The following is a 26,786-nucleotide window of genomic DNA, read 5'->3' as shown; positions in this document are numbered from 1 at the left end:
AACTGGGGACAAAAATGGTATATTCTGACATGTTTTGGATTCTCCCGTAAACAGCGTTATAAGAAACCACCGTATTTTCCGGAGTATAAGTCGCACCAGTCAAAAAAAATGCATAATAGAGAAGAAAAAAACATATGTAAGTCGCACTGGAGTATGAAATGTGGTTGCAAATGTGAAAATAACAAATAATATCACATATAAGTCGCTCCGGAGTATAAGTATGGCCAAAACTATGAAAAAAGGTGCTTGTAAATGTTACGTAGACACAAGTAAAGCGCGAAAACTGAACGGACCGAACAATTAAAAACAACAATCACGCTAGGCTAAAGCTTCAGATCGCTTTATTTCTTTACTTTTTGAAGCTTTTTGGTAGTTTTCTTAGAAGTTCAGACCTGTTGCGTCCGCTCGGCTCACGTCCTTCCAGTCTGCAGGAGGAAACACTCGGACGGACAAACCCCTCCGGTCCAAACGCGCCTCTGCAGTCTGCAATCCATCAAGCTCGTGTAAAAGAAGTGACGCAAATCATAACGCGGCTGATTCATGTTTAGTTTTAGAAGAGTGTGGGGCCGTAGACGAGCTCTGTGCATCGCTAGTCCACTAAAAGATGCTGGAAAAAGCTCTTAAAACTTGTTAAGTGTCTCTACGATTCGACCATGTAACTGTACCAAAGTAAAACTAATGATTATTTTGTAATTTGTTGATCATTTTTATTGTACTTTGACACTTTAAATACAATATTAACCAAATAAAGGTTGAAATATGGTGAATGAAGGCTTCTAGATTGAGAATATTTAAAGATAAACTATAATAGTCAGTAATTGTTGAGATTTTGATTGAATAATGCCGCCGTTTACGTTATAAAAAAGGTCTTTTTGGATGTTTTTTAGAGTGTGTATAGTCCAGATTTCTATAATAAATAAATAAAAAAAATATTTTTAGTCAATTAATTGTTGCTCCAATACAGATCACACAAGTACAAATATTAACACGGAAATCCACTAGTAAACTGTGTATTTATATGTAAAAAAAAAAAAGACAATTCACTCCCAAATCTCAAAATACCTTCTGCTTTCTCCTTTAAAATCTCCCCAAAATAATAAGAACTAATAAAACTGTTGGTCGACCAAAACTGACCTATTAAACGACTTTCAAACCGTGAAAGGAGGTATTTAAATTGATCTCGTTCTTAACCCAAAAAAAGCCCACATTATACCCCATCTTTCATCCAGACTCGGGGGCTCATTTCATCTATTGTAGTGGTCTGAATTAGTTCTTCCTCCCGTGGATCAGGACACGTGTTTACATTCTTCATTGGACGGCCTCGTTTCCGGTTGTCCACGTGCCAAGTCCAGAAAGTATGTGACCGACGAACACTTCCTTCAAACGCCTTGTGATAAACAAATGTGCCGTTTGGTGTTTCAGGGACGGAAACAAAGACGAGATGAGTCAAAGCGCTCCGGCCATTAAGGACTGGACTGATGTCATAGCAGACATAGAATAAGACACAGTAAAAAAACAATGGACAATTATTCTGAACTTACTATGCTCTACTTTTTTTCTATTCCATTTTTTATGACTCTCCCTTGTTTTCTACTTTTATTCTTTTACTTACCTCGTGTTCTCCCTGGTCCTGCTCGTTCTTTATGTTTTTTTTTTATGTATTTAATCTATCGGTATTTAATTCATTTAATTTTCTTTTGTCATTTTTCTGTTGTTGTTGTTGTTCTACGTTCTAGTAAAAAAAAAAAAAACTGTACACTGTGTCGTAGTTTTGTCACTGTGATACTTTAACTGACTAAAACTGAACTAAAAACTAAACTAAAACTAAAAAGACTGATTCTTCTCAATCTTGACTAAAACTACAACAAATTTTTAGACTAACATTTTTTTATAACTGTAATCACTTTTAAATATGTTTTAAATTACCTTTTGGGAAAAAAGTAAGACTTCGTTTCAACTTTAAGTAATAACCAAATCAAACATATAATGCAATAAATGGTTGTGCATAATGATGAAAATCAGAAAAACACTGCATTTGATGGTCAAATCAAATTAGTTAATCTAACGGAAACAAAGAACATTTATATAGACGCATTTTGTATCTGTAAATCTAATAAAACATGTAGTGTATGCATATTTGTTTATCAAATGAAAAACTTGTAATTTGTTGTACATTTTATTGTCATGAGTCCCATATTTCTAATTTTTACTTGTGTATCTCTAGTAAAAAAATAACAATACTGATATAACTCATCCTTAATATCATCCCCACTATTGTACTACTAACTACCGTATTTTTCGGACTATAAGTCGCACCCTTTTTCATAGTTTTGGCCGGGGTGCGACTTATACTTACTTATATTTATACTTATATACTATTAAATACTGCGGAGCGACTTATATGTGATTTTATTTGTTATTTTCACACTTGCAACCGCATTTCATCCTCCAGTGCGACTTATATATGTTTTTTTCTTCTCTATTCTGCATTTTTTGGCTGGTGCGACTTATACTCCAGTGCGACTTATAGTCCGGAAAATACGGTAAACGAGTTCACACAGTAGGAACACGTCCGATTCACACAGGAAACCCAAGCACATGTATTACCAGAACGCAATAAATCCAAAAATCTAGCCTTCAAACACTGTAAAACAATATTAACTGATGCAAAGTAAACCCGAGACTCAACTTCTCCCCAAATATCTGTTATTCCCGAGGTAATAACTTGCCTTTAACTTCTTATTGTCCTGGCATGTTTCCAATTTGGCTGACATGGGTTGAGAACGCTGATATTTCCTGAAGCGACAGAGTGAGAGAGTATTTAATTATTTACCTAAAGCAGCCTGGGTCCAGTTCAATCAGAAACTCTTCAAAGAGAGAAGCTCATTTTCAAAGCGCTCGCACCTGACCCGACGGTTCAAAAAGGGAAAAAAAAAGCAGAGAGACCCAAATTGCTGTACAAATGTTTAAATGTGGCTATTACCGGTAAATGAAAATGACAAACAAAAAACGGAAAACGTCTGCACCTTATGATGGGGTTCATTTGTGGAGAAACAGACTTTCTTGGGGGGGAAACGCTGCCATCTTGTGTTCACGAGTGTAAATGTTAAACCTCTAAAACGAGTTCCTATTCAGCTTGACGTTAGGGATGTTCTATGATTATTGTGAGAAAAAACCTTACGATTTAACCATTTTTCACGACGGGACGGTGAATAAACAGTGAAATCTTTACTTTTCTTTCATTCTCGTGGCCTGACATGTTACTGTTCCTCATGTTTGGGACCGGCTTTATGAAAATGAACTTTCTGAAATACAAAATAAAGTTAAATATGACAATAATAGCCATATTTAAAAAGTTGTTTACATTTAAGTCTATTTTTTGTATGCTAGATTGAACTAAAAAGACTTAATATAGCTTCTAAAAATGTCACGATTATAATTTTTTGCTCCTCACGCTTATATTGTGACCTGAATAATACAGTGCACTTCATTGTTTTCATGGGGAAAGTGGAATCGGGATGTTTTGATCGTCTCCTTAGTTGTTACACATTGTTCTCTAAAACTCTGCAAAGGTGTGTGCGTGCGTGTCTGTATGTTTAATTAAGCATTGAACTGTCTATTTCAAATTGTATATCTTATCTTAACTGTTAGGATCAACTCAAATCCACCTACTGTGACGCTGCTTCTGGAGACAAAGCCATCGAGTCATCTTCAATCCAGTTTGCGGCGTCCACCAACGTAAAGACGGGAAACCTGGACTCTGACAGTAGAAGAAGATGAACACGCTGTACACAATGTCAGGGATTGAGATTATACACACGGCTTTTTTTATTTCACATGTCATTGGATGTTTTTGAACCTTCTATGGAAAGAACGTGTTTAAAGCAGTGTTCTCAAAAACTGCTGGTGACGTGGCGTCCTCTGCAGAGCCACTCTCTGATTCATAATTAGTCAAGTCTATTAATAATGTCGTCCTCATTCCTGGTTTAGAACTACTTGAGTCATTTTTTAGTACAATTAGACCTGCTTTAGCCGTTATGAGACCTGGAAATTGTACATATCCAGTCAAAGTATTTACCGTATTTTCCGGAGTATAAGTCGCACCAGCCCAAAAATGCATAATAAAGAAGGAAAAAACATATATAAGTTGCACTGGAGTATGAAATGCAGTTGCAAGTGTGAAAATAACAAATAATATCACATATAAGTCGCTCCGGAGTATAAGTATATAAGTATAGATATAAGTATAAGTCGCATCCCAGCCAACACTATGAAAAAAGGTGCAACATATAGTCCGTAAAAAACTGTAGTATAAGTTCCTATTTATATTTATTTAGTTAACTCAATATTTTTATTCATGCCTAATTATTATTATTTTTTATATTTTGCGATTATATTTGTTGTTCCTAGTTTGTGAATTTTGTTTGTATTCACCGACAATGGCAATAAACCTTTTTCTGATTCTGGAACAATCCTGTTTTCCCGGGACTTTTTGCACATAATTCTCTGAGCATCAAAGAGAAGAGGGATGCACGTTTAATATCCTGGAATATGGAGGCAAAGGGTGAAACATATAGGCGCGTAGTGGGATGTAGTGTGCCCACCTCCATGTGGTCGTGTGAAGGGCCGGTCTGGGTCCCTCAGTGTTTTGGGACGTCCCTCTCTGACGCGCTGCTCCGCCTCCCAGCAGCACGTGTGGCAGCAAGAGGGCCACAGACAGTGGACCTCATCCAGGACCACACCAGACATCCTGCATCACACAAGGTTAAAGGTCGTACACCAGGTTCCCATGTTTTATTATGACTTTGTTTGCTACTGTGGTTAATATTTATGACAGGATCACACCAGTGGTCTAGTCCCGATTTAGATTCTGTGGTCTAGTCCTGGTTTAGTCCTGGTCTAGACCTGCTCTAGTCCTGCTCTAGTCCTGGTTTAGTCCTGGTCTAGTCCTGCTCTAGTCCTGCTCTAGTCCTGGTTTAGTCCTGGTCTAGTCCCGCTCTAGTCCTGATTTAGTCCTGGTCTAGTCCTGCTCTAGTCCTGCTCTAGTCCTGGTTTAGTCCTGGTCTAGTCCCGCTCTAGTCCAGGTTTAGTCCCGCTCTATTCCTGCTCTAGTCCTGGTCTTGTCCCGCTCTAGTCCTGTTTTTATGTGACAGAGAAATATTTTGAAAACGGTGATATTTCTCAAAATATTTGTATTTAGATTAGTCAAACAAAAGATTTCTGTTGAATAGTTCCTTTGTCGTTTGTGGGTGTTGGATATGAAAAACAAAATAGCGGTGCAGTTTTGTAGTCCGGCCCCCAGACAACAACAAAATAAATCTGACCCCATGGAGAATATAATTGAATATATCTGTTCTTTTCTTCTGTATCTACTTGCGTTGCAACACCGAAATTTCCCCATTGTGTGGACAAATAAAGGCATAACTTATCTTATCTTAAGTGTGTAACGTTAATCAACAAGCGAAAACTCAACGGACAGTTTAAACAACCATTTAACAAAATGAAAAAGTGTTATCGGGTAGTATCATTTGTCAAGTCATAACTATTGTGTAATTTATAGTTTTTTTGGCCCTTGTTTACAATATGGTTGCTATGGTTGTGGAATTACCTACCTGCTCCTGACCTGCTCACGTCCAACCAGCGTTACCAGCCTGTCTGGCCCCTTTAAGAGAGAGAGGGGGGCATTGTGGGTAACCGGAAGAGTGCTACTGTTTTTCTGTGTGTTTTCGGCGCGCGTACGTCCTGCATTCTGTTTCACGAATCCAAATAAAATCGTGTTGCAACGAGCACTATGCCTGCTCAGCCCCTGTAGCACGGTGAGGAGTCTACTGGGCTGGGGGAGAAAGTAACACCCGGAAGTACAATGTAAACACAAGGATCACGTGAACAAGCTCTGACCTATAAGAGCTCATTCACGTGACTTCACACGACCGCCCCCAGGCTCGTGTCACCATATTGTCCGTCCTCGGTGCGTGTTTTTACCACAACAAGTCCATTCAATACTGCCGAAACACGGTTCAACTATAATTAAAATGGGGAAGGTTTGTGCGGTGATTGGGTGCAGCAACCGGGAGGATAAACGGAGAGATCTGAAGTTTTATCGGATACCCAAAAACCCGGAAAGAAGAGCGAGATGGATAGCTGCGATAAGACGTACGGACTGGGAACCAAACAATCACCACAGACTATGTAGTTGTCATTTCATCTCTGGTAAGTTACTATTTGTTTGATTTAGGTGTTTGGGGTTAACAGGTCGAGCTTGATTGAAATATTTCAGTGTTTATTGCCGACTACAATGCTCAACGTGTTCATAATTTTGGTGAACGTGAACTGAACGAACGGTATTACTGCTGACGAAAGATAATATGAACGATTTCATTCTGGTGTCTGTGAACAGCACCTTCGTTCTTTTTAATTTCGTTCAATAAAGTGTCAGATTTCTAGAGACTTCCAGGCGAAAAACACACCGTTAAGTTGCCCAAAAAGAGCCCGTGTCTGGCAAGTGTGAGAGCTCCAGTTGTAGAGGCGATAGATGCGGAGACACAGGTTTCGCGTGTCGCACCGCACCGCACCGCACTGCGCATGCGCATCAAAACAAAAAGCAGCATTGACGCTGTTCAACAGAACAGCAACGATTCCCCCTGCTACGACCAGTTACGTGAGTTTTATGATAAGGTCGGAGAGGATGGGAACAATCTAACATTTCTGTGCAAACTTTGCCCAGCAAGTTTTCCCTCATGTTTTGTAAATGTGAATGTAAATCCTGGGTAAGGATTCAAAATTGGATATGAAGATGAAATCTGACACATATTTTCAGCATTAAACTAATAACATAATTGCTGCCTGTGGTTGTATTTGGGCTGTGGAAATAATTTAGAACAATTATTGCATAATATTGAAAAAAAGAACTGAACTAGTTCATTTTTTGGAGCTGTGAACTTAGTTCAAAATTTTGAATTATGAACTGAACTAGTTCATTTTAAAACGTGTGAACTATGAACTGAACTAGTTCATGTAGAAAGTGAACTTTCCCAACACTGGCTACCATGCTTACCACGTTGCTACCATGCTACATTGCTACTAATTTATTCGCAATTGGGTCAATCCACAGTCACAACATTTAAGTTGAAGAAGTTACTCATTGCAATCATCGCGTCAACACTTCATATTCTCATATTAACGATTTCCTCATTGTTTCTATTTCAGGGAAGAAAGACGACAACCCATTGAAACCAGATTATGTGCCCACGCTCTTCTCATTCGTCAAAAAATCGCCGGTCAAACGAGCAAGGAGAGAAGTGGCAGAGAAATTTGCGAGACGGAGAGAAATGGCAGAGAAAATTGTGAGACGCAAAGAACTAATGAAGAAGAATAAAAGACTGGCAAGCGTCACACAAAAGAATCCAGTGCAAACGGACGGATCGGTGGATTCTGGGGAAGACGCTCGTGGAGAGAAGAGCATCGGCGAGGACATCGGACTGGTTAATGAGGACGCGGGCCCCGGCGTTGACGCTCCTGTCGAAATGGGCACTCAAACCATGCGCACTATGGATTACATATCATCTATCGAAAAGGAATGCGTGATGCTCAGGACCGAAAACTTTGAGCTGAGACGAAAGCTGAGCGAGTGCAGCTTCAGTGAGTCTGGCTTCACTCATGACAACAGCACAAAGGTGAAAAACTTTACTGGACTGCCCAATCTGGCGGCGCTCATGGCAATATTTGAGCTCGTGAAACCGCACATGACGGAGAGAAAGGTGTCCAAGTTCCAGCAGTTTATATTGACTCTTTTGAAGATTAAGTTCTTTGTGAATAATGACTTTCTTGGTTGCGTTTTCAAACTGAGCAGTGCGACGGTTTCTCTGATATTTCAGGAAAATATTGAACTTCTGTACAAGTACGCCGTACCTGCTCTTGTGTTTTGGCCTGATAAGTTTGACATTTTAAAATCTCTACCCGCTTGTTTTTACGGACAATTCAAGAACTGCACATCCATTATTGGTTGTTTCGAATTGTTCATTGCCAGACCCAGCGACCCGCAAGCTCATGCTCAAACCTACTCTCAGTGCAAGTCTCACAATACCGTCAAATACCTCATTAGCGTCACGCCACAGGGACACACATCATTCGTATCAAACGGTTGGGGTGGTGGGGCCTCGGATAAGTATGTCACGGATCATTCTGGTTACCTGGATAAGCTCGAAATGGGTGACATTGTGCTCGCAGATCGCGGTTTTGACATTGCCGACTCTATCGCCCTTCGACACGTGACCTCACACATTCCAGCATTTACTCGAGGAGAGTCTCAGCTGGAGGCCGTGGATGTCGTGGAGAACCAAAAGATGGCCAACGTCAGAATTCACGTAGAGCGGGTTATTGGTATGGTCAGGCAGAAGTTCTCCGTCCTGAATTCTGTCATTCCAATTACCATGATTCAGACCGACGATGATGAAACCACACGTCTGGATAAGATTGTCGCCATTGCGTGTGCCATTTGTAACGCTTGTCCTTCCATCATAACCTCAGATTGACATCCTATGAGTAATATGGATTTGAATGACGACAACATTGTGTAATAAACATTTATTTCAGCATTTTCATTCACACATGTTCTTTTCCATTTGTCCTTTCATTCTTCGTCTTCACAGTTGTCTCTACAGCAAACATAACAGCGGTGACATGTGATGCAGGTGCGATGTTTCCGTTGGGCTCTGCAGCAAATCAGGTTGACAGGAGCGTTTCAGACGTTGAGAACGGACAACACTTTCTGCCCATGGTCAGGGGTCTTGCTACATAAGTTAATTAATAAAGGCACAACAAGACCGGCAGCATTTTATGTCATTTATTTGCAATAATTAATGTCATAGTAGCAAATCTGTGTAAAAGATGTTTTTTTTTTTCTAAGCAGCAAAATCACAAACAAAGACAGATTGGAACGTATGCGCGAAGCTCGACAGCCGTGGCAAGTATAAAGTTTAAGACACTATCAGAAATCACCTAATTATTGAAAACCGTTGCGTCGTTATCAGTGTCAATGCTTAAAACAAGGGATAGTTTAGTTTTTGAAATGTAACGGCATGAGGCACTTACGGATTAAAGTAATGTGGCCGTGGTAGATATCGGAACTTGTTAAATACCGAGTAGAACATGCTACGTTTGGAAAATCACCCTTTCTACATTTTCACATCCTGGTAGATAGACGCTAATTTAAAAACACTAAACTATCCCTTCACAGAATTAGATTTGAGTTTGTTGTTCACCGTTACGCAGTTAAGGCAGCAGATGTCACTCCCGTTGTCCGACTTCATGTGGAAAAAAGTTCATGAGCAGGAGATTCATTTCAATGTCCCAAGAGAGGTTTTCCTGTGGGTTTTGCCTCAGTTTAACCAGTCCAAGTCGTCGTCTTCATCGTCCTCACCGAACAGCGGAGCAGGAGGAGGGCGCCCCTTCAAGCTCTGAACACAAGAGGGAGCCAGAGTGAGCACAGAACAAGCTTTAGATGGGCTAAAGTTACTGTAGATGCAAATGTAAACCGATTGGCATTTATTTTCAACCTTTTTTTTGAACCATCGCAGATTTTTGTTGACTAGATGTCACGTCACACCGGCCACCAAAACATTGTCGAGCGCCAATCATGAAAAAAAAGAGTTCTGTGGCACTTTGGATTTTAAAATAGTGGTTGTTGTGTATTCTTCCGGTCGGCACTTGAATCGTAAATCTTTGAAAATATTGGAATTCTTTTCAATTGAAAATGAAAGTGTTAAAGGGTTCCCGTGCTTTGCTCTAATTCCATTTTCAATTATGGAACCGTGCAAATAAATAACCTCAATTTGTATAGTTTTTTTTCGAACAAAGATTTTTTCTCTCGAGTCCTCTACCGTTTTTCAATTTAATTTACTGGTAGTCTCTTTTTTTGGTATAAAATATGTGTAACTTTTTGCATTTTGGTGATATGTAAAGGCTTTTCATAAACTAAGGATGGAGATATTTTCATGGACAAAAACACACATTTTCCAGAAGTTTTGACCCTTTTTCTAATTTGCTGTGCATTTCCCATGTCTGGAAAACAGGCCAATTATTTTCCAGGTTTTCTAGGACGCGTGGGAACTGTATTAGTGCACAAAGTCAGGCATTAAAAGAATATATTTACAAGGCACGTCTTTCATTTGAATTATTCCGTGTGATACGTTGCGCTATTCGGAGGAGAGTTTGAGAACTGCTGTCAGCTTCTGAGCAACAGTTTGATTTCCCCAGAGACTTCTATTGTCAAACACTTGCAATCAGCCTTTAAATTAGAAGCGTGACATAAATACAGAGGTTACAGCGGTTGCAGCGAGGGCATGTGTTAGTTTGTCGCATCTGAGAGTTTCTTTGAACTCGACAGATCTTACCAGCTCTTCCTCCTCTTCCTCCTCGCGGCTCGGCTCGAAGGGTTTAACGGGAACGTCGAAAAATGGCTCCTCTCCATTTTCCTCGTCCATTCTCCCAGTCAGACTGAGAGAATAGCACAGGGGACAGAGGGGGACAGGAGAGGACGGACAAGACACGTGTGAGGTCACAAACATGTTAGCAGGGGCAGGAAACGAGAAGTCAGTTAGAGGACTGGGACCGCATGCAGTCTACAGAACAGATAACTACACAGTAAAAGCAGACTCAGGGGCGGAATCACTTTCATTTAGAATAATCTTGATTTAAAAATGGCCATTCAAATGACATGTTAGATTGTTCAATCGATGATATATCTGAGGGTAATCATGGGTGCTCTAGAGTAATCTTGGGTGCACTGTGCAAGTTTTCGGCTTGTTTCATGAAAATGTGAATGCTTTGTCTGGAATGTTCCACAGAATGGTTTTAACTTATCCACGTTTTATGTATTCAATTACACATGTTTTATTGCCAGTATTGGTGGTCACATTCATAGAGCGAGATGCTCCGTCTCCCATGGCTCGGACCCAGGGTTACGTCTAACTCTCTTCACACACATGGACGGTGAATCCCATCTGCACATTAAAGTATGTAACTGGTTTATTTCATGATATCTATGTCAGTTATCTGGTCCCTTCACACGTCACTAATAAAATAAGTTTATTAGTGTCACTAAAACCTTACCAGAAATCTTAACTTAAAGTGAGTTAGTCTTTAGCCCAGATGCAAAACAACCCAGACTGGGTCAAGCGTCCCTCTGATCTTCAGACGAGCCAAGTTGCTATGGAGCCATAGTTTGAGCATCAAACGCCGTGTTTACGATGCACACGTCTCTATCACCTGCCTCTCTGAAGCTGAGCAGGGCCTGGTCAGTGCTTAGATGGGAGACGTGTATATGAACTGTAAGTGAAGATCAGAATGGCTGATGGCGCTGATTGTCAGTCTCATTACCATCAATCTGCCCCAGGGCAGCGTCATTACGAGTGGAGTGAAAGAATAATGCAATGGCTTTGAATGTCCAAAAAAGTGCTGTATAAATTACGCTTTATTATAATTTATTATTAATTTGTGGAACATTCCAGGAAAAACAACAACAATCTTCAAAGAGAAAGAAGGTTTGATAACGGACATAGTGCACCTTAAGACAAATACATTTTATTATGAATGAAACAACACAATAAAGACTAATCATTTGCGTAGTCGTTAGCAGCATCAGTTTAATCAGGGTTACTGCGGTGATTATGTTAAAGGCTTAAATGCTTTGGATAATATAGTGGCAGCTCTCCAGTATCACACTTTCTCTGTTTAGAAAAGGAAAGTGGCGTTACTTTTCAAGCACATTGTGAGCATCATCTCTGCTGCTCACAACTCACCTGGTGTCTTCTGGTGGGCCGTCCTGAAGTGGATTTGTGTCTTCTGGTGGGCCGTCCTGGAGGGGATTTGTGTCTTCTGGTGGGCCGTCCTGGAGGGGATTTGTGTCTTCTGGTGGGCCGTCCTGGAGGGGATTTGTGTCTTCTGGTGGGCCGTCCTGAAGTGGATTTGTGTCTTCTGGTGGGCCGTCCTGGAGGGGATTTGTGTCTTCTGGTGGGCCGTCCTGGAGGGGATTTGTGTCTTCTGGTGGGCCGTCCTGGAGGGGATTTGGAGGTGGAGGGGGGTTGGCCGGCGGTCCAAAAAGAGGAGGAGCATCTGTTCCTTGCACATGTTTGTGTTTCCTCCTCTCCACGTCGGTCTGGACTGTTGCATCGTCATCTGTCGCCGCCTCGGTCGACACTTCTTCTGTTGAACCTTGCTCGGGCTTCTCTTCTTCTCTTCGTTCCGCCGCCGTCGCCGCCGCCGCTTGAACTGATGGGCAAATGTCTTTTTCCTGCCGCGTTTCTCGTTCTTCCTCCTCTTCGGCCGCTTTACGCTCAGCAGTTGTAGATTTTACGTTCCCTGTGCATTCTTCCGTACGCACTTCTCTGGACGTCTCCGTTTCCACCGTCTTCTGCTCTAAAAGTGCCTCCTCGACTTTCTGAACCTCATTCTCCCGATCCGACTCCGCTTCATCGACTTCAGAGGCCGCCGTCTCTTCCGTCTCCTCCGCCTCGCCGACCTCTCGCTCTCCGTTCACGTGGATCGCTTCTTCTCGCGTCGTTCCTTCGTCCGCCGTTTCTTCCGACTCTCCGTCCTCGTCCTTTTTACCGGAGGTCGCCGAAGGCCTCTCCGAACCGCTGAGCAGCTGCAGCGTGACGTTCTGTAAAGAAGAACGTTCACGTCGAGTAAAACTGACCCAGAATAAACACATTTGGCAAACCAGAACCATTTTGTATTTGTTGTATGACATTTTAAGAAAGTATATTTGAAAGATTTTTTTCTTTTCTTTCACTCTGCTCCTTTTCGATTGTGATGGAAAATGTATGTCTACATAAATAATTGAAATAGAGAATAATACACATTTTTAGAAAGAATAAAAATAATGCATTGAACAAATAATACTTTTGTTGCTTATAAAATCGTCCTGATATGATTATTTTTGGTTCTTAGGATAATATTGTCACCTGAATAATCCTATTATGGATGTAATGCAACACTCGGATGCCAAACGCCATAAAACACTACCAACCACAACAACAACAACAACAACAACAACAACAACAACAACCCTATTATGGATGAACCTAAATAACCGTGACGTTCTTATGCAGGACTCACTTTGATGGTCGTGACGATCACGCCCAGAATGGCCTGTCCGCTGTACGATTCACCGAGCTCGAACTCTCCTCGAAGTGAATGGAAAACGCCGTTCATCACGCGCTTCACCTGCAAAGTCCCCGACGTTAACGCAATGACGAGTACGTGGTAAAACTTGAATTGAATGTAAAGTATTTGGCGTCTTACTAATCTGTACCTCTGCGCCAGTATCGCGCGAACTCCCCGACTCCTCCAGCTCGTCCTCCAGCTCCGAGACTCTTCGCTGTAGCTTCTCCTGAGCCGCTGCTGCCTCTTTCTCCAGTGCTGTAAACTGTGTAAACAAAAGTGACATTACAATAAATGCGAGAAGTGATTACCGTATTATCAGTCGCACCGGAGTATAAGTCGCACCAGCCAAAAAAAGCATAATAGAGAAGAAAAAACATCGCTCTGGAGTATAAGTCGCATTTTTGGGGGAAATTTCTTTGATCAAATCCAAGACCAAGAACAGACATTTCATCTTGAAATGCAGTTTAAAATAATAACAGATGAGAGAACATGGTGAATAGGTGTACGTATGCTAACGCTAACACCTTCAGCTACATGACGTATGCTAACGCTAACACCTTCAGCTACATGAGGCACAGACAGAACTGTGGTAAGTGTCTGGTATGTTAACGTAACATATGAACAGTTATTCAGATATAACTATAGCATAAAGAACATGCTAACAAGTTTACTAAAGCATCAGTTTTACCCCAAATCACTAAATCCATTGAATTCTTCTTCCTCTGTGTCACTTCTAAACAACTCCACAAACTCCAGAGGTAGAGGAAGTGCAGATTCTTCTTCTGCGTCGTTTAGAGCCTAGAGCGCCCTCTTGTGGTTGTCAGTGTGAAAATGATGAATAATATCACAGATAAGTCGCACCCTGGCCAAAACTATGAAAAAAGGTGCGACTTATAATACGGAAAATACGGCAATCGTAACGATACAATATGCCATGAACACACATGAAAGAATAGAAACGGTAAATTATTGTGTTTGTACTTTTTCTTTGAGCGCGTGCAGTTCAGCTCGACTCTGCTGCTGAAGTAAAGTCTGCTCCTCGGTCTCTCTGGACTGCTTCACAAGCGCAAACTGAAAAAACAAGAGAAAACATTAAATTGTATTGGCTTTATTATAATACCATAGTTATAATTTATGGACGTCTGCACTTTGCACTAGTTTTATATCAACTGTACAATCCAAACTAAGGATGTTACTGTAAATGGAATCTGTGGCACTTTATTATCATTCACATTTATTTACACTACAGTAAATTAAATCTTTTACCCCTGTTGCCCCTAAAATGAACAGTAATGTCTAATCACTTGTAGTAAAGCAAAGTCATTTCCGCCGTCCTTTTGAAGCCAAACCTTGTCCTGCAGCTGCTGGAGCTGTTCCCGCAGGGCGTCCCGCTGCTCGCACACGTCGCTCATCTCTCTGATGTGCTGCCGTCTGGCCGCGGTCACTGCCTGGTCACACTTCCCCCTCCACTCCTCCTCCAGCTCCGCCTGCAGCTGGGACAACTGCGGGCACAGAAGAACCGGCTGTGACACGAGAGCAGCAGCGACGGACGCCTCGACGGTGTCACCGAGCGCGGCGGTTTGTCGAGGGTCCGCGGACGTGAAGCGCGGACGTCTGGAGTGACCTGCTCGGACACGGCGTTGTCGCTGCTGGAGCGCGCTTTCCGGAGCTGAGCGCGGAGGTTGTCCAGGTCCTGCCGACTGCTCCTGCGCAGCTCCTCCAGCTCCTCGTCTCTGCGCTGGCGCTCGTCCTGCCACTTCTTCTTGCGCTCTGAGAGAGTCTGCAAAACGTGATAAATGCGTTCACCGCCTGTAACTCGTCGGATTGTTCCACTGGGCCAGTCACGGTGACGAACTGTTTGAACTGCGGTATTTTGTTACAGAAAATATCACGATAAACGATGAAATTTAAACAACTTAACACAGCTGACACAATAACCAAAATTAATTTAAACCTTTTTGAAATTGAAAAGGTCATTAAAAACGTTACCTGTGATAAATAGACAGCAGAAGGAAACACTTAAATTGTTAGTCTGTGTCATTAATGAGTCGCAGATGTTAATTATTTGACTCTCTACTCAAAAGTTTCCTGTTAAGGCTAGGCAAAATAATATGTTTGCCGTAACCCGACCGACCCGGTATGAAACTAGCAGACTGAAAAAAAATATATCAGCATTTTGTTGAAAAAACGTCAAAATCTTTTATTTTCTCAATTTTTTCGCCAACTGACCGACCGGTCTTTCCTGAACCACCGTGTCAAATATTTTTATCACGCTGGTAAACCTATCTTTCATCTCAAAGAACTGTTAACGCACTGCGCACCGCATGCACATCTTCATTTTCAGTCCTCCACATGCGTCTGTAACAAAACAGACCGCGCGTAGGAGTCGTTTTGTTGCCTTTTACAATTTAGTTTGCTCTTGTCGGCGCCACTGACATGTCCATAGTAATGTCACCCTCTGTCAGGGTGTGAAATTTGACTTACGCAAATGCATTCTGGGATTGAAACACCCCCAGCAGCGTCATCACAACAAACATGGCGGCGCCCGTGTCCCCCGCATGTTCCCCCCGCTTGCCTTCGCTACCAAAATAAAGGATAACGGCGTACAAAAGGTCGATTGAAATATCTTAAAATCGTGAGATTTAGTCTCCCGATCGGGTTGATAGAGACGTTTTCCGTCATTGACTGTTGAAGCCTGACCCCTGGCGGTCACTCCGATTCAAAAAATGACAAAATTTTGATCTTTTTTTTTGCCTTCAAAGTAAAAAAAATAAGAATTTGCCTACCGTCCGACCCACTTAAAAAATGTTGACTCGGGTTACAGCAAACAGACAATTTATTTGGGGCAGCCTAACGCAAAAAAAACATACAAACAATAAATACTGTATTTTCCGGAACACAAGTCTTTTTTCATAGTTTTGGCCGGGGTGCGACTTATACTTATATACTTATACTCCTGGAGCGACTTATATGTGATATTATTTGTTATTTTCACACTTGCAACCGCATTTCATACTCCAGTGCGACTTATATATGTTTTTTTTCTTCTCTACTATGCATTTTTTATGTTCCAGGGCTCTTTTGTTTACTTTTTTTTTTACATCGTTTGAGCTAATAGTGATGTAACAATTTCAAATGTCAGTGAAGCGATTATTATGAGAATAAACGTTACAATTTTATGATTATTCGCGATTATTATCATCACGACCAAAACAATAATCAAATCCGAGCTTTTCTTCTTCTTGATTTTTTAACACGTCACCGCTCCACACATTTAGACATTTTCAAAGGAAAGGCCGAGCAGAAAGGACTTAATTTTGCTAATAAAATCATTACATTTCTTTTAATTGAACTGAAAAACTAAACTTAATTTAGTTCAAAAAATGTAACTTTCCTATAGATTGACTTAAAAACTGTAACTGTGGGACAAACTCATAAACTCACCCTCTCCAGAGCGTCTTTGTCGGTCTTCAGGTCCTGCAGCTCCTCCTCCACGTTGTTCACCCGGAGCTCCAGTTCTTTGCGTTTCTGTTTCTCGGAGCGATACTGGGCCTGGTGCCGCTCTGCCTCCTCCTTCAGCTCTGAAATACACAGTTACCACAGCAACAAAGACGTCAAGACAGGTCAAACCATGCCTTTTACATAAACCCTATGCCACAATTATAGATCTGTTCCTTTTGCTGCATCACTGAGATCTTTATTGTACTAAATGACCTGATTAATTGGCCAATCGTGAATGGTCGACTGTAAAATAATTCCGTATTTTCCGAACTATAACTAGCACCAGCCAAAAAATGCATAATAGAGAAGAAAAAAACATATACAAGTCGCACTGGAGTATGAAATGTGGTTGCAAGTGTTAAAATATAACAAAATAATATCACATATAAGTATATCATTATAGATATAAGTATAAGTCGCACCCCGGCCAAAACTATGAAAAAAAAGTGCGACTTATAGTCCGGATAATACGGTGATCGGAGTCAAAGTTTGAGAATCATAATTGTTATTTGGACTATACAGACTCATAAAACGCATATGGAAATACATTTTAAAGTATTTCATAAACAAAGACGGTGACATTATTAGGTCAAAATAAAAATAAAACCAAAAACTATTTCTGATCTATGTAAAAGCCTTCAGTCATCCCATTTCAACTTTTAATTTCATTGATAATGTATTTAAAAAGTCTCAATGTTCAATAAAAATAACCATTTGGCTGGTCAACTACTAAAATATTAATTCATTGTGGACATTCAAGCATTATATCAATTTAGAGAAACCGTTATTTATTATTCTCCGTCATTTACAGGACGCTTCTGCTTATAGATTGCACTTGTTAAAAGCCTATGAATTTTAACGTTTTATTGACATAGTTGACATAATATTTGAATTAAAACTCATTGACATAAACCTTTACAAGAGTAACGAGGCAGGGGACACTATTCTAATCTCATGCCTCTGGCCCCTCATACAGACCGTCCAGTTGACTCCGCAGCGTTGCCACTTGTTGCCCGTGGTTTTCGCCCTCCTGCAGCGCCGCGTTCAGCTTGCTCTGCAGCTCCATCGCCCTCTGCTGATGCGCGGACGCCTCCAGCTGCAGCTGAGCCAGGCGGGCCGTGGACGCAGCCAAATCCTCCGTGAGTCGCACCTAGAGAAGACGTAACAACGAGGACAGCGGAAACTCGGTGAGACGGAGGGAAACGTGGGCCGTGGGAACAGAGAGTGAGAAACAAAAAAAAAAGGTCTAGACGGGCTTAGAGACAGTTAACGTGTGAAGGCCGAGATGGATAAAGCAAGTGACGCGACGCTCCTGTGAAGAGTGAGCGGAAAAAAAAAGAAGAGACAAAAGAAACAAAGAGGAATCAAAAGTTAGTTCGTTAATGAAGCGTGATGGAAGCAAACGTGATCAGCATTAGCGGCGGTCAGACTGAGGTCAATGTTGGATCGAGGTTTTGGTTCAATAAAGCGTTTCTGTGCCATGTTATAAACGCTGTGTTTATTTTTCTGAGCATTTTCGTTGTTATTTTAGAGATTTGTGACAATTTAGTTCGCTCAGTGTCAAGGACTAAGTCTAAAATCCATTGAAAAAGACACAAGGCACTAAAATCACAACTGAAAATGTTAAATTCTACATTCTACATTCATATTTGAGTTGAGCCATAGTTCTAAGTGCAGTTTTAAAATATTTTCTACATCTAAATGCCCGGAATGGTGCTTTATTGTTGGTGTTTATTGTGAGTAGGAGTTTAGTTTCGTGTTAAGATTAATCACGATCACTGAGACTGTGACTAAACAGCTGTGAAATCTTTAATTTTCTTTCATGCTCCTGGTTTTAACATGTTACTGCTCCTCAAGTTTGTGTCCGGATTTATGAAAATGCAACTTTCCGAAAGACAAAATAAAGGAAAACGTGACAAAAACAGCCAGATATAAACAGTTATTTACATTGGGGACAGTTTTTGGGCAATATATTGAACAAAAAAATACTTTTGGTCACGATTATTATTTTTTGGTTCTCACAATTGTATTGTGACCTGAATATAACCATGATTATTGATTAGCCTAATAATCTTGACATCCCTAAAGGTGAATGTGAGTCGTTATGCTGTGGTTCCACCGTTTTGTCTTTTAATGTATGTTTTTTTCATGCAAATGTGCTGCTTCTATTTAAACACTTAGATTTTCCCCTGGCTGGTCCAAAGTTTATTCGAATACTGCATTTATTTACCGATGATTTACTGGTGCCACCTATTTATGAATTCATCTCTCAGGACGCATCCCGTTTGGCCCGTATCTTTAAAAGGCTTTGTAATTATAACGTTCAGCCCGTGTTTTGACCCCAGTCTGACGGGTGAACACACAGAGTCGGGGCTCACCTGGTCCAAGCCCATGTCCAGAGGTGGAGGCTGAGAAGAGAGAGCAGTAAACACGCTAGGTTTCTCCAAAGCAAAGCAAAAGCAGCAGCGGCAAATCACAGCACAGTTCCACTCAAGCGTTGCATTAGAATTAAGGAGACAAGGCGAGCAAATGCAGCCATACCCAAATGTTTTATCGTTAGCCCGAGGTCCCAAGCAAAAAGAAAATACACATATAAAACATGTTAGAGTTCATTTGCGGAGTAAAAGGTGAAGCAACGACACCGTACATTATAGGAAAGGTATGCGAGGATAATCCAGTTACACGAATGAGTCACACACACTGAAAAACGCACTGGAGACGGTCAGGAATATGTGTTTGCAATATGATATTATTATTCAACCCTTCTAAAGCTCCACCTGTATATTCACTATCCCTCCTCTGAAAATGTCCAAATATATTTGAGTTACAATCAAATTCCTAAACAACTTTGCGGTTTCTCTCTTTTTGCCTCATTCAAACTTAACAGAACACATTTAAACTTCTTTTTTTGTATTATAAATCTATGCATATGTTCAGGGTTGATGAAATAAGACACTGATGAGGATTATCGCTGTGAGCTCTCACCTTCTCCTGCTCGGCCTGCAGCAGTCTCTGTGTGTTGTGTTCGCTGGTGGATTTGAGCGTGTCGGTCCTCTGTTCCAGCAGCAGGTGGCTCTGTTCCATGTACCTGGACAGAATGCACGAAAAGCCACTCAAAACTATACAAATGCTGAAGAATCTTCAAGGTGAGAAACGGCTCAGGACTCACCTCTGGTTCTGGTTGATGAGCTCACCGATTTTGTGATTTTGCTCCTCGATTCGAGAGCTTTTGTCAAAAACCTCCTTCTTTAGACATTCATTCTCCTACAGGGTAAAAGTCTCATAAGAATATTTCACATTTTCCAAAATGTACATGACAAAAAGAGATACAAATTGAAGGTTTTACCTGGACTATTCTCTGGATGCTCTGCATGATCATAGAGGTTTCCATTGACATAGAAGGCACAGCCATCATGGGGTTTCCCTGTCTCTGCAGCTCATCGATCTGTCAAACCGAGCTCTGTCAGTACATGCTGTTGTATGACCAACGACCACAATATGTCCCCTTAATCTATATTGTCTTGATTAAAACAAAAGTGATTTCTAGATTTCTCTTTTGAACTATTGCATTCTGGACATTCTTCTTTGGGTGAACAGAAAGCAAGAAACGGCTCGGTCACTTGTAAATAGGACTTTCCTAAACAAAATTAGGCCACAAATGATTGACAAACTGATAATCAACGACATCAAATACTTAAGACAGCTTGGTCTACAGTCCCACTTCTTCTACAAATCCTCCAAAAGATGCACCAACAATAATATCATAATAACCTTTGTGGCCAGTTGTTCCACTTTATCTCCCACTTTTGAGACGGCAAACCGGATCTCCGTGTTGTGCTGCCGAGCCTCGGTCATCAGGAAGGACGTCACGTCACTAGAGCCTAAAGTCACCACACGTTAAGCCAGAACATTCAAACGTGTGCAGTAACGGTGCAGGGAGACTCACCCATGTAAGAGGTGGTCTGAGGAGGGTAGACTGGGCCCACAGGCTGCAGCTGGGAGGCGGCTGTGGAGCTCTGAGTGTAGGGGTACGGCTAGGATATTAGAGAAGGATTACATCGGGTCTGTAATTATTTCAGTTGCAGAACCTCAAGATGTATTTGCATGTATCAACACTTTAATAAAAGAAAAGGCATACAATTTACGTAGACTGGTACTATTCACATGTATTGAAAGTCTTTTACACTTTTTTTTTTACTGCTGTCATGTGTATGTCAGTAGAATAAGGTTAAATTGTTCATACCTGGAATGCGTGCACGGTCCCGGGGTGAGAGTGTGAGGGTACAGAGCTCACAGGCAGGAGGGCAGAAGGAGCTGGAACAGAGTGAGGCTGAGGATGGACCGTGTGAAGACCAGACCCGGAAGATGCTGTGGTCATCTGAACCGGAGAGGGCACAGCAGGCCGGTCCTTCAGCCTCGTACCACTGGTGTCCTGGAGGGAATTCAAGCATTCACAGTCATTAAAGCATTCACAGTCATTAAAGCATTCACAGTCATTAAAGCATTCACAGTCATTAAAGCATTCACAGTCATTAAAGTATTCACAGTCATTAAAGCATTCGCAGTCATTAAAGCTTTCACAGTAACCTACATCTAATCACCAATACAATCTATAACTATGTCTGTGTAATCCAAGTGGGATCAATCGTAAACAAAATAAAATACATAAATAGTTGAATAAAGAAGTCTCATCTTCATCAGTTTGTCAGATTTTCTGTGATGTATTTTCTTCTCACCTCAAGTTCAGAGTCACTGGATTCAGGTTGGCTGCTCACTCCAGTTATGAAGGGCAACATGGGCTGTCCCATCTTCGCCATACGAGAGATCAACTTGGCTTTAGTGGCATCGGGGTGCTAGAATATAGACACATATTATCATTAATTATTAACATAATTGTTATATAAATATTTTATATCTAATATCATATTAAGGCAATGCATTGCATCAGTGGAGAGAGCACTATATGTCCACAATAATAAGGACAAATGAACAGTGGCCATTTACCGCAAGTTGTTCACTGAGTGAGTTTGACTTTGTCCGCAGCGGTGGCTCCCTGAAAGAGCAAAATCAGCTTAAAAAGTCCATATTGATAACTATTTAGTGCGTCGTTTTGGCCTTACGTTGGTCTCCCTGGTCCGGTGGGGGTTGGATGAGGTTGTGTGATGGGTTCAGGGGGCAGACTCTCCACACTGGGGGCTGGAGAAGGGGCAGGGGATGGAGCAGCCGAGTCTTTACTACTGCCCCGGTCTGAGCCATTGTCTTTGGAAAACTTTACCTAAACAAAAGGAACAAAAAAGAAATGCATTCTATCAGATTCATGTGTTCTAATAATCACAAAACCATCAACCAATACTTTTAATTATAAGAAATAAAATGAACGTTAGAGAATTCCGTGAATAAACGTGCACAGTGAAGAAAAAGCAGCATGAAAGGTCTCAGATTTAAATGACAGTTACCCTTCTGATTTCTGCCTCGAATATGAGCGTGCTGTTCGGGGGGACTCTGTTTGGGACCCCCTTGGACCCATACGCGAGGTTCGGAGGGACGATGATGAGACGACGACCCGACTTGCTCATCCCCTGCATGCCCTCCTCCCAGCCCTGGCCACACGCACAGGGAAGACGGGTCAAATGCACAGGCAATTTTCTCTTCATCACAACTCGAATATGCAAACTAAATACCGTATTTTCCGGACTATAAGTTGCACCTTTTTTCATAGTTTTGGACTGGGTGTGACTTATACTTATACTCCAGAGCGACTTATATGTGATATTATTTGTTATTTTCACACTTTTATACTCATTTCATACTCCAGTGCGACTTATATGTTTTTTTCTTCTCTATTATGGATTTTTTGGCTGGTGCGACTTATACTCCAGTGCGACTTATACAAGTTTTTTTCTTGTCTATTATGCATTTTTTGGCTGGTGCGACTTATACTCCAGTGCGACTTATATATGTTTTTTTCTTCTCTATTATGCATTTTTTGGCTGGTGCAACTTATTCTTCAGTGCGACTTATACAAGTTTTTTTCTTGTCTATTATGCATTTTTTGGCTGGTGCGACTTATACTCCAGTGCGACTTATATATGTTTTTTTCTTCTCTATTATGCATTTTTTGGCTGGTGCAACATATTCTTCAGTGCGACTTATACAAGTTTTTTTCTTCTCTATTATGCATTTTTTGGCTGGTGCGACTTATACTCCAGTGCGACTTATACAAGTTTTTTTTCTTCTCTATTATGCATTTTTTGGCTGGTGCGACTTATACTCCAGTGCGACTTATATACGTTTTTTTCTTCTCTATTATGCATTTTTTGGCTGGTGCGACTTATAGTCCGGAAAATACGGTATCACAGCAAGACTCACCTTAATAACTTTACCAGCGCCAAGTTTAAGACGAAGCAATTTATCTTTGTTCTGGTTCGTATCAAACATCTAAAACAAAACGCACGTCAAATAAAAAGGTTGATTTATTCATTTATTTTCAATATGTAATTGTTAAGTAAATGAAAGTGTTAACCTGTCCGACGATGTGGTTTTGCAGGAGCCAGCCCGTGTAGACCACCTCCAGAGAGTCCCCGGTGTCCACGCCCTGTCCCTCCCCCAAACACAGGTCCTGGGACACCACGCAGTCCAGAGAGGGGGCCGTGTTCGCTTTGGCCAGACACGCCTGAAACGTGGGCAAAAACGGCGTCAAATGTCAGTAGGTTTTTGTTTTAGGACGAGTTGTGTTCTCTGTATCTTATTATTAGCATTATTAGCTTTGCTCGCGGTGTAGTTTACGCCTCTGCGAACGCTCTCTGACTTTTGTTTTATTCGCAAAAAAGTTGTGGGGGTCAGAGATATACCTCTTTACAGAAGTCAGATGACGCCTTGTCCGACTCAAACATCAAAGACCAGTTTTGCCGCTGGTCATCATAAAAAGTGCAGTAATTGTTGGGTTGAACCTGTAAAATCAGACCAAAAAATTAAAAAAAAAAATGTTAAGTACTTTTTTTTTTTTTTTTTTTAATCGATTCTGATTAACCTGAACTTCAGAAATTATTTCTTTAAATTTCTTTGCCATTTTAATCCAGATGTTTGAAAACACAGTACTGCAAAAACTTAACTTAACATGTTAATATTACTTTCACTATAAATGTTGTTATTACTATTGTATTTTAGTCGGTATACTTTATAAAAAACAAACCTTTGTTAAGTAAGAAATGCCTGCATTGTGCTCCGATCTATTTTACTGCTCAAAAATCTGGGGAAATGCCTCTAAAACACATTTAAATCCAATAATTAAACTACAAAAAAGGGACAATAAGACTAATTAATAAAGCCAGATTGAGTCAACCTTCAAATTAGCTTTTATAAACTCAAATGTATCTAAATTGATGGACATAGTTAAGTTAAAACTGTTCGGAATGTTCTTTTTCGTGTTGTGAGAAAAGATTTATATATTTTTTTACTATGGATAACCAAACATTATTCATTCATTTATTTTTAAACTGTTGTCAACTATATGACCAACACAATTTATATTTCTAATCAAATCATTTAATGCAGTGGGAGGAGTCAAAAATTCAATCAAAATCCCACAAGACCCAAATTACAATACAACACAATTCTTTTCATTTTCCCCGCTGCATATTTGAGACGTTTGCACACCGTGAAAACAAAGCCGGCGTGGATCTTGGCGGCGGTCACTTGCTTCTGTTGGCTCAGATACAGAAGGAGCTTGTACTGAAGACAAAAAAATATTAAAATAATTACTTTTAAAACCGTTTCAAGGAAAAGTGCGTAATCTGTGCGTGTGTGAAGCTGAAACGTCACCTCTCTCGTCGGGTGGGTCCCCAGTATCGCGGCGCCGAGCTTGCCCTGGTTCACGTACTGACCGTTAATACTGCAAAAGTGAAAGTATGTCACCAATAAGACACTTTTAATTTAAGTAGAGAAGCCCAGTGTTGAAAGAGACAAACCTGTCATTATCTGCATATAAACTATGTGAAGAATTATGACTAAAAAGAAAGTATTTGAACGTGGAAACAGGTTTATACTGCAGCGTAATCTGAAAAATTGAGTCAAATTGAGTGAAACGTGACATAATTATGAAATAAACTTAAATGAATGATTATCCAATAGGGATTATCATTAAAACTTTTACATTTTATTACTGTACTAGTACTAGTACTAGTACTAGTACTAGTACTAGTACTAGTACTAGTACTAGTACTAGTACTAGTAGTAGTACTAGTAGTAGTACTAGTACTAGTAGTAGTAGTAGTAGTAGTAGTAGTAGTAGTAGTAGTAGTAGTAGTAGTAGTAGTAGTAGTAGTAGTAGTAGTAGTAGTAGTAGTAGTAGTAGTAGTAGTAGTAGTAGTAGTAGTAGTAGTAGTATTTATTACAACAAAATGAGCGGATTAAATATAAAATGAACATAAATGTCAGTGTAATCAGCCCAAACAAAGGTATAAAAGGATATTTCTGTTATTTTGTGGTTATTTTGAACCTGAACCACAACATTTAGAGGCGCATTTTATCACATTCATGTTGTATTGTGAAAATATTGTCTGAATATTGTTATTGAGCTCACGCTAAACATACAAGATATTACCGTATTTTCCGGACTATAAGTCGCACCTTTTTTCATCGTTTTGGCAGGGATACGACTTATACTTCTATCTATACTTATATACTACCAGAGCGACTTATCTGTGATATTATTTGTTATTTTCACACTTGCAACTGCATTTCATACTCCAGTGCAACTTAAATATGTTTTTTTTTTGGCTGGTGCGACTTATAGTCCAGAAAATACGGCACATTTGATCAATATTGTCCACCTTTATTCTACATGACAAAGTTATTACGCACAAAAAGGAAAGATGCCATGAACAGTTTATGGAAACCACCTGTCGTCCCGGGGCAGGTTGAAGCTCTAGAAAACTGAATCTAAATGTAAATGGATACTTGACCATTTGTTATTTTAAATATGAATATGAACATGAATGGCATAAATCAAATGTACTCACTATCTGAATGCTTGTACTGCTGTGGCGAATAAAACTGCCGGAGCTCCAGGAGTAGAGGCTGCTTTCTGAGAGGGCAGAGCTGGAAGACAAACCAAGTCCAGTTTCAGTCACGTTATTTACCAAGTGAACGGTATTTATGACCAAAAATATGATGAAAGACGAATGACGACAAGGCTGGCACGGCAACGGATGTGTGAACACAGTTCTGCTAAACTGACAAGCGAGACTGAAACAGGACTAAACCAGGGGAAAAAAGAGAACTAAAGCAAGACTGAAACAGGACTAAACCAGGGACTAAACAGGACTAAAGCAGGTCTAAAGCAGGACTAATCCAACGACTAAAGCAGGACTAAAGCAGGTCTAAAGCAGGACTAATCCAATGACTAAAGCAGGACTAAGGCAGGTCTAAAGCAGGACTAATCCAATGACTAAAGCAGGTCTAAAGCAGGACTAATCCAACGACTAAAGCAGGAGCAAACCAAAGACTAAACCAAGGACTAAAGCGGGACTAAAGAAGGAGTAAACCAAGGACTAAAGAATGGGGTACAAAAGACTCTTCCTTCCTTTTTTTATACCTGGATTGGAGTTCTTGCGTGGCTGCTTGGGGGCGGTGTACTGGAAAGACTCGTTGCCCCGACTGGTTTCTTGGTCTAGTCCGAACAGTGACGCCAGCTTGGCCCTGCGAAACAAACACGGTGTAAAGATCCCAGAGATACACCAATGTCCCGTTCTGGGCCTTTAGTTCCACTTTCAGACCAAATGTAAAGTATGTTGTACAAACCAGCCAGTTCCCACAGTACATCGGACATCAACAAGGGATTTATGTGCTTTTTTTAATCCAAATTAATCTGATCAACAACACTCCAAAACGCTACGAAGTCAAGCCTTCGAGAGGGTAAGTCCGACAATCTTAATACCGTTGTTTAACAGTGATAGTCCTTTTCTTGAGTCTGCAATGAACAGAGGAATTTGTGAATGGATTTCTTGACACTTTGGCCGTTCACAAAAACGTTTGCACACGTATTGTCTACATTGTTTATCCCCAAATATGCGAGATGTTTTTACTAAATAGTAAAATTCAACAGTTCAAATCCCTTATTT

General features: G+C 40.6%; 1 protein-coding gene across 2 annotated transcripts in view; it reads right to left on the bottom strand.

Annotated features, from left to right (window-relative positions):
- Window positions 1-8,828: 8,828 nt before the first annotated feature.
- Window positions 8,829-26,786, bottom strand: part of fkbp15b (FKBP prolyl isomerase family member 15b) — a 38,991-nt gene continuing 21,033 nt past the window's right edge. The window contains exons 2-28 of one of the 2 annotated variants that reach the window (XM_072432813.1): window positions 26,261-26,364; window positions 25,686-25,764; window positions 24,487-24,556; window positions 24,322-24,396; window positions 23,517-23,615; window positions 23,189-23,338; window positions 23,035-23,103; window positions 22,122-22,265; window positions 21,786-21,940; window positions 21,670-21,718; window positions 21,402-21,518; window positions 20,909-21,097; window positions 20,612-20,699; window positions 20,437-20,546; window positions 20,012-20,110; window positions 19,835-19,929; window positions 19,651-19,753; window positions 17,644-17,815; window positions 16,609-16,745; window positions 14,789-14,944; window positions 14,514-14,666; window positions 14,146-14,235; window positions 13,313-13,426; window positions 13,117-13,224; window positions 11,799-12,658; window positions 10,392-10,494; window positions 8,829-9,455 (exon numbers count right to left, since the gene is read on the bottom strand). In XM_072432813.1, the coding sequence (XP_072288914.1) occupies window positions 9,378-9,455; window positions 10,392-10,494; window positions 11,799-12,658; window positions 13,117-13,224; window positions 13,313-13,426; window positions 14,146-14,235; window positions 14,514-14,666; window positions 14,789-14,944; window positions 16,609-16,745; window positions 17,644-17,815; window positions 19,651-19,753; window positions 19,835-19,929; window positions 20,012-20,110; window positions 20,437-20,546; window positions 20,612-20,699; window positions 20,909-21,097; window positions 21,402-21,518; window positions 21,670-21,718; window positions 21,786-21,940; window positions 22,122-22,265; window positions 23,035-23,103; window positions 23,189-23,338; window positions 23,517-23,615; window positions 24,322-24,396; window positions 24,487-24,556; window positions 25,686-25,764; window positions 26,261-26,364 (3,766 nt within the window). In that variant the 3' untranslated portion in view covers window positions 8,829-9,377. Of the gene's footprint in view, window positions 9,456-10,391; window positions 10,495-11,598; window positions 11,727-11,798; window positions 12,659-13,116; window positions 13,225-13,312; window positions 13,427-14,145; window positions 14,236-14,513; window positions 14,667-14,788; window positions 14,945-16,608; window positions 16,746-17,643; window positions 17,816-19,650; window positions 19,754-19,834; window positions 19,930-20,011; window positions 20,111-20,436; window positions 20,547-20,611; window positions 20,700-20,908; window positions 21,098-21,401; window positions 21,519-21,669; window positions 21,719-21,785; window positions 21,941-22,121; window positions 22,266-23,034; window positions 23,104-23,188; window positions 23,339-23,516; window positions 23,616-24,321; window positions 24,397-24,486; window positions 24,557-25,685; window positions 25,765-26,260; window positions 26,365-26,786 lie in introns of those variants that run through there. The other variant, XM_072432814.1, reaches the window with a different exon arrangement.

The sequence above is a fragment of the Eucyclogobius newberryi genome, unplaced genomic scaffold (assembly GCF_026437365.1).
Source record: "Eucyclogobius newberryi isolate DKJ021-1_F unplaced genomic scaffold, fEucNew1.0.hap1 SCAF_6, whole genome shotgun sequence".
NCBI lineage: Eukaryota > Metazoa > Chordata > Actinopteri > Gobiiformes > Gobiidae > Eucyclogobius > Eucyclogobius newberryi.
This window is presented reverse-complemented; position numbering and strand designations above follow the sequence as displayed.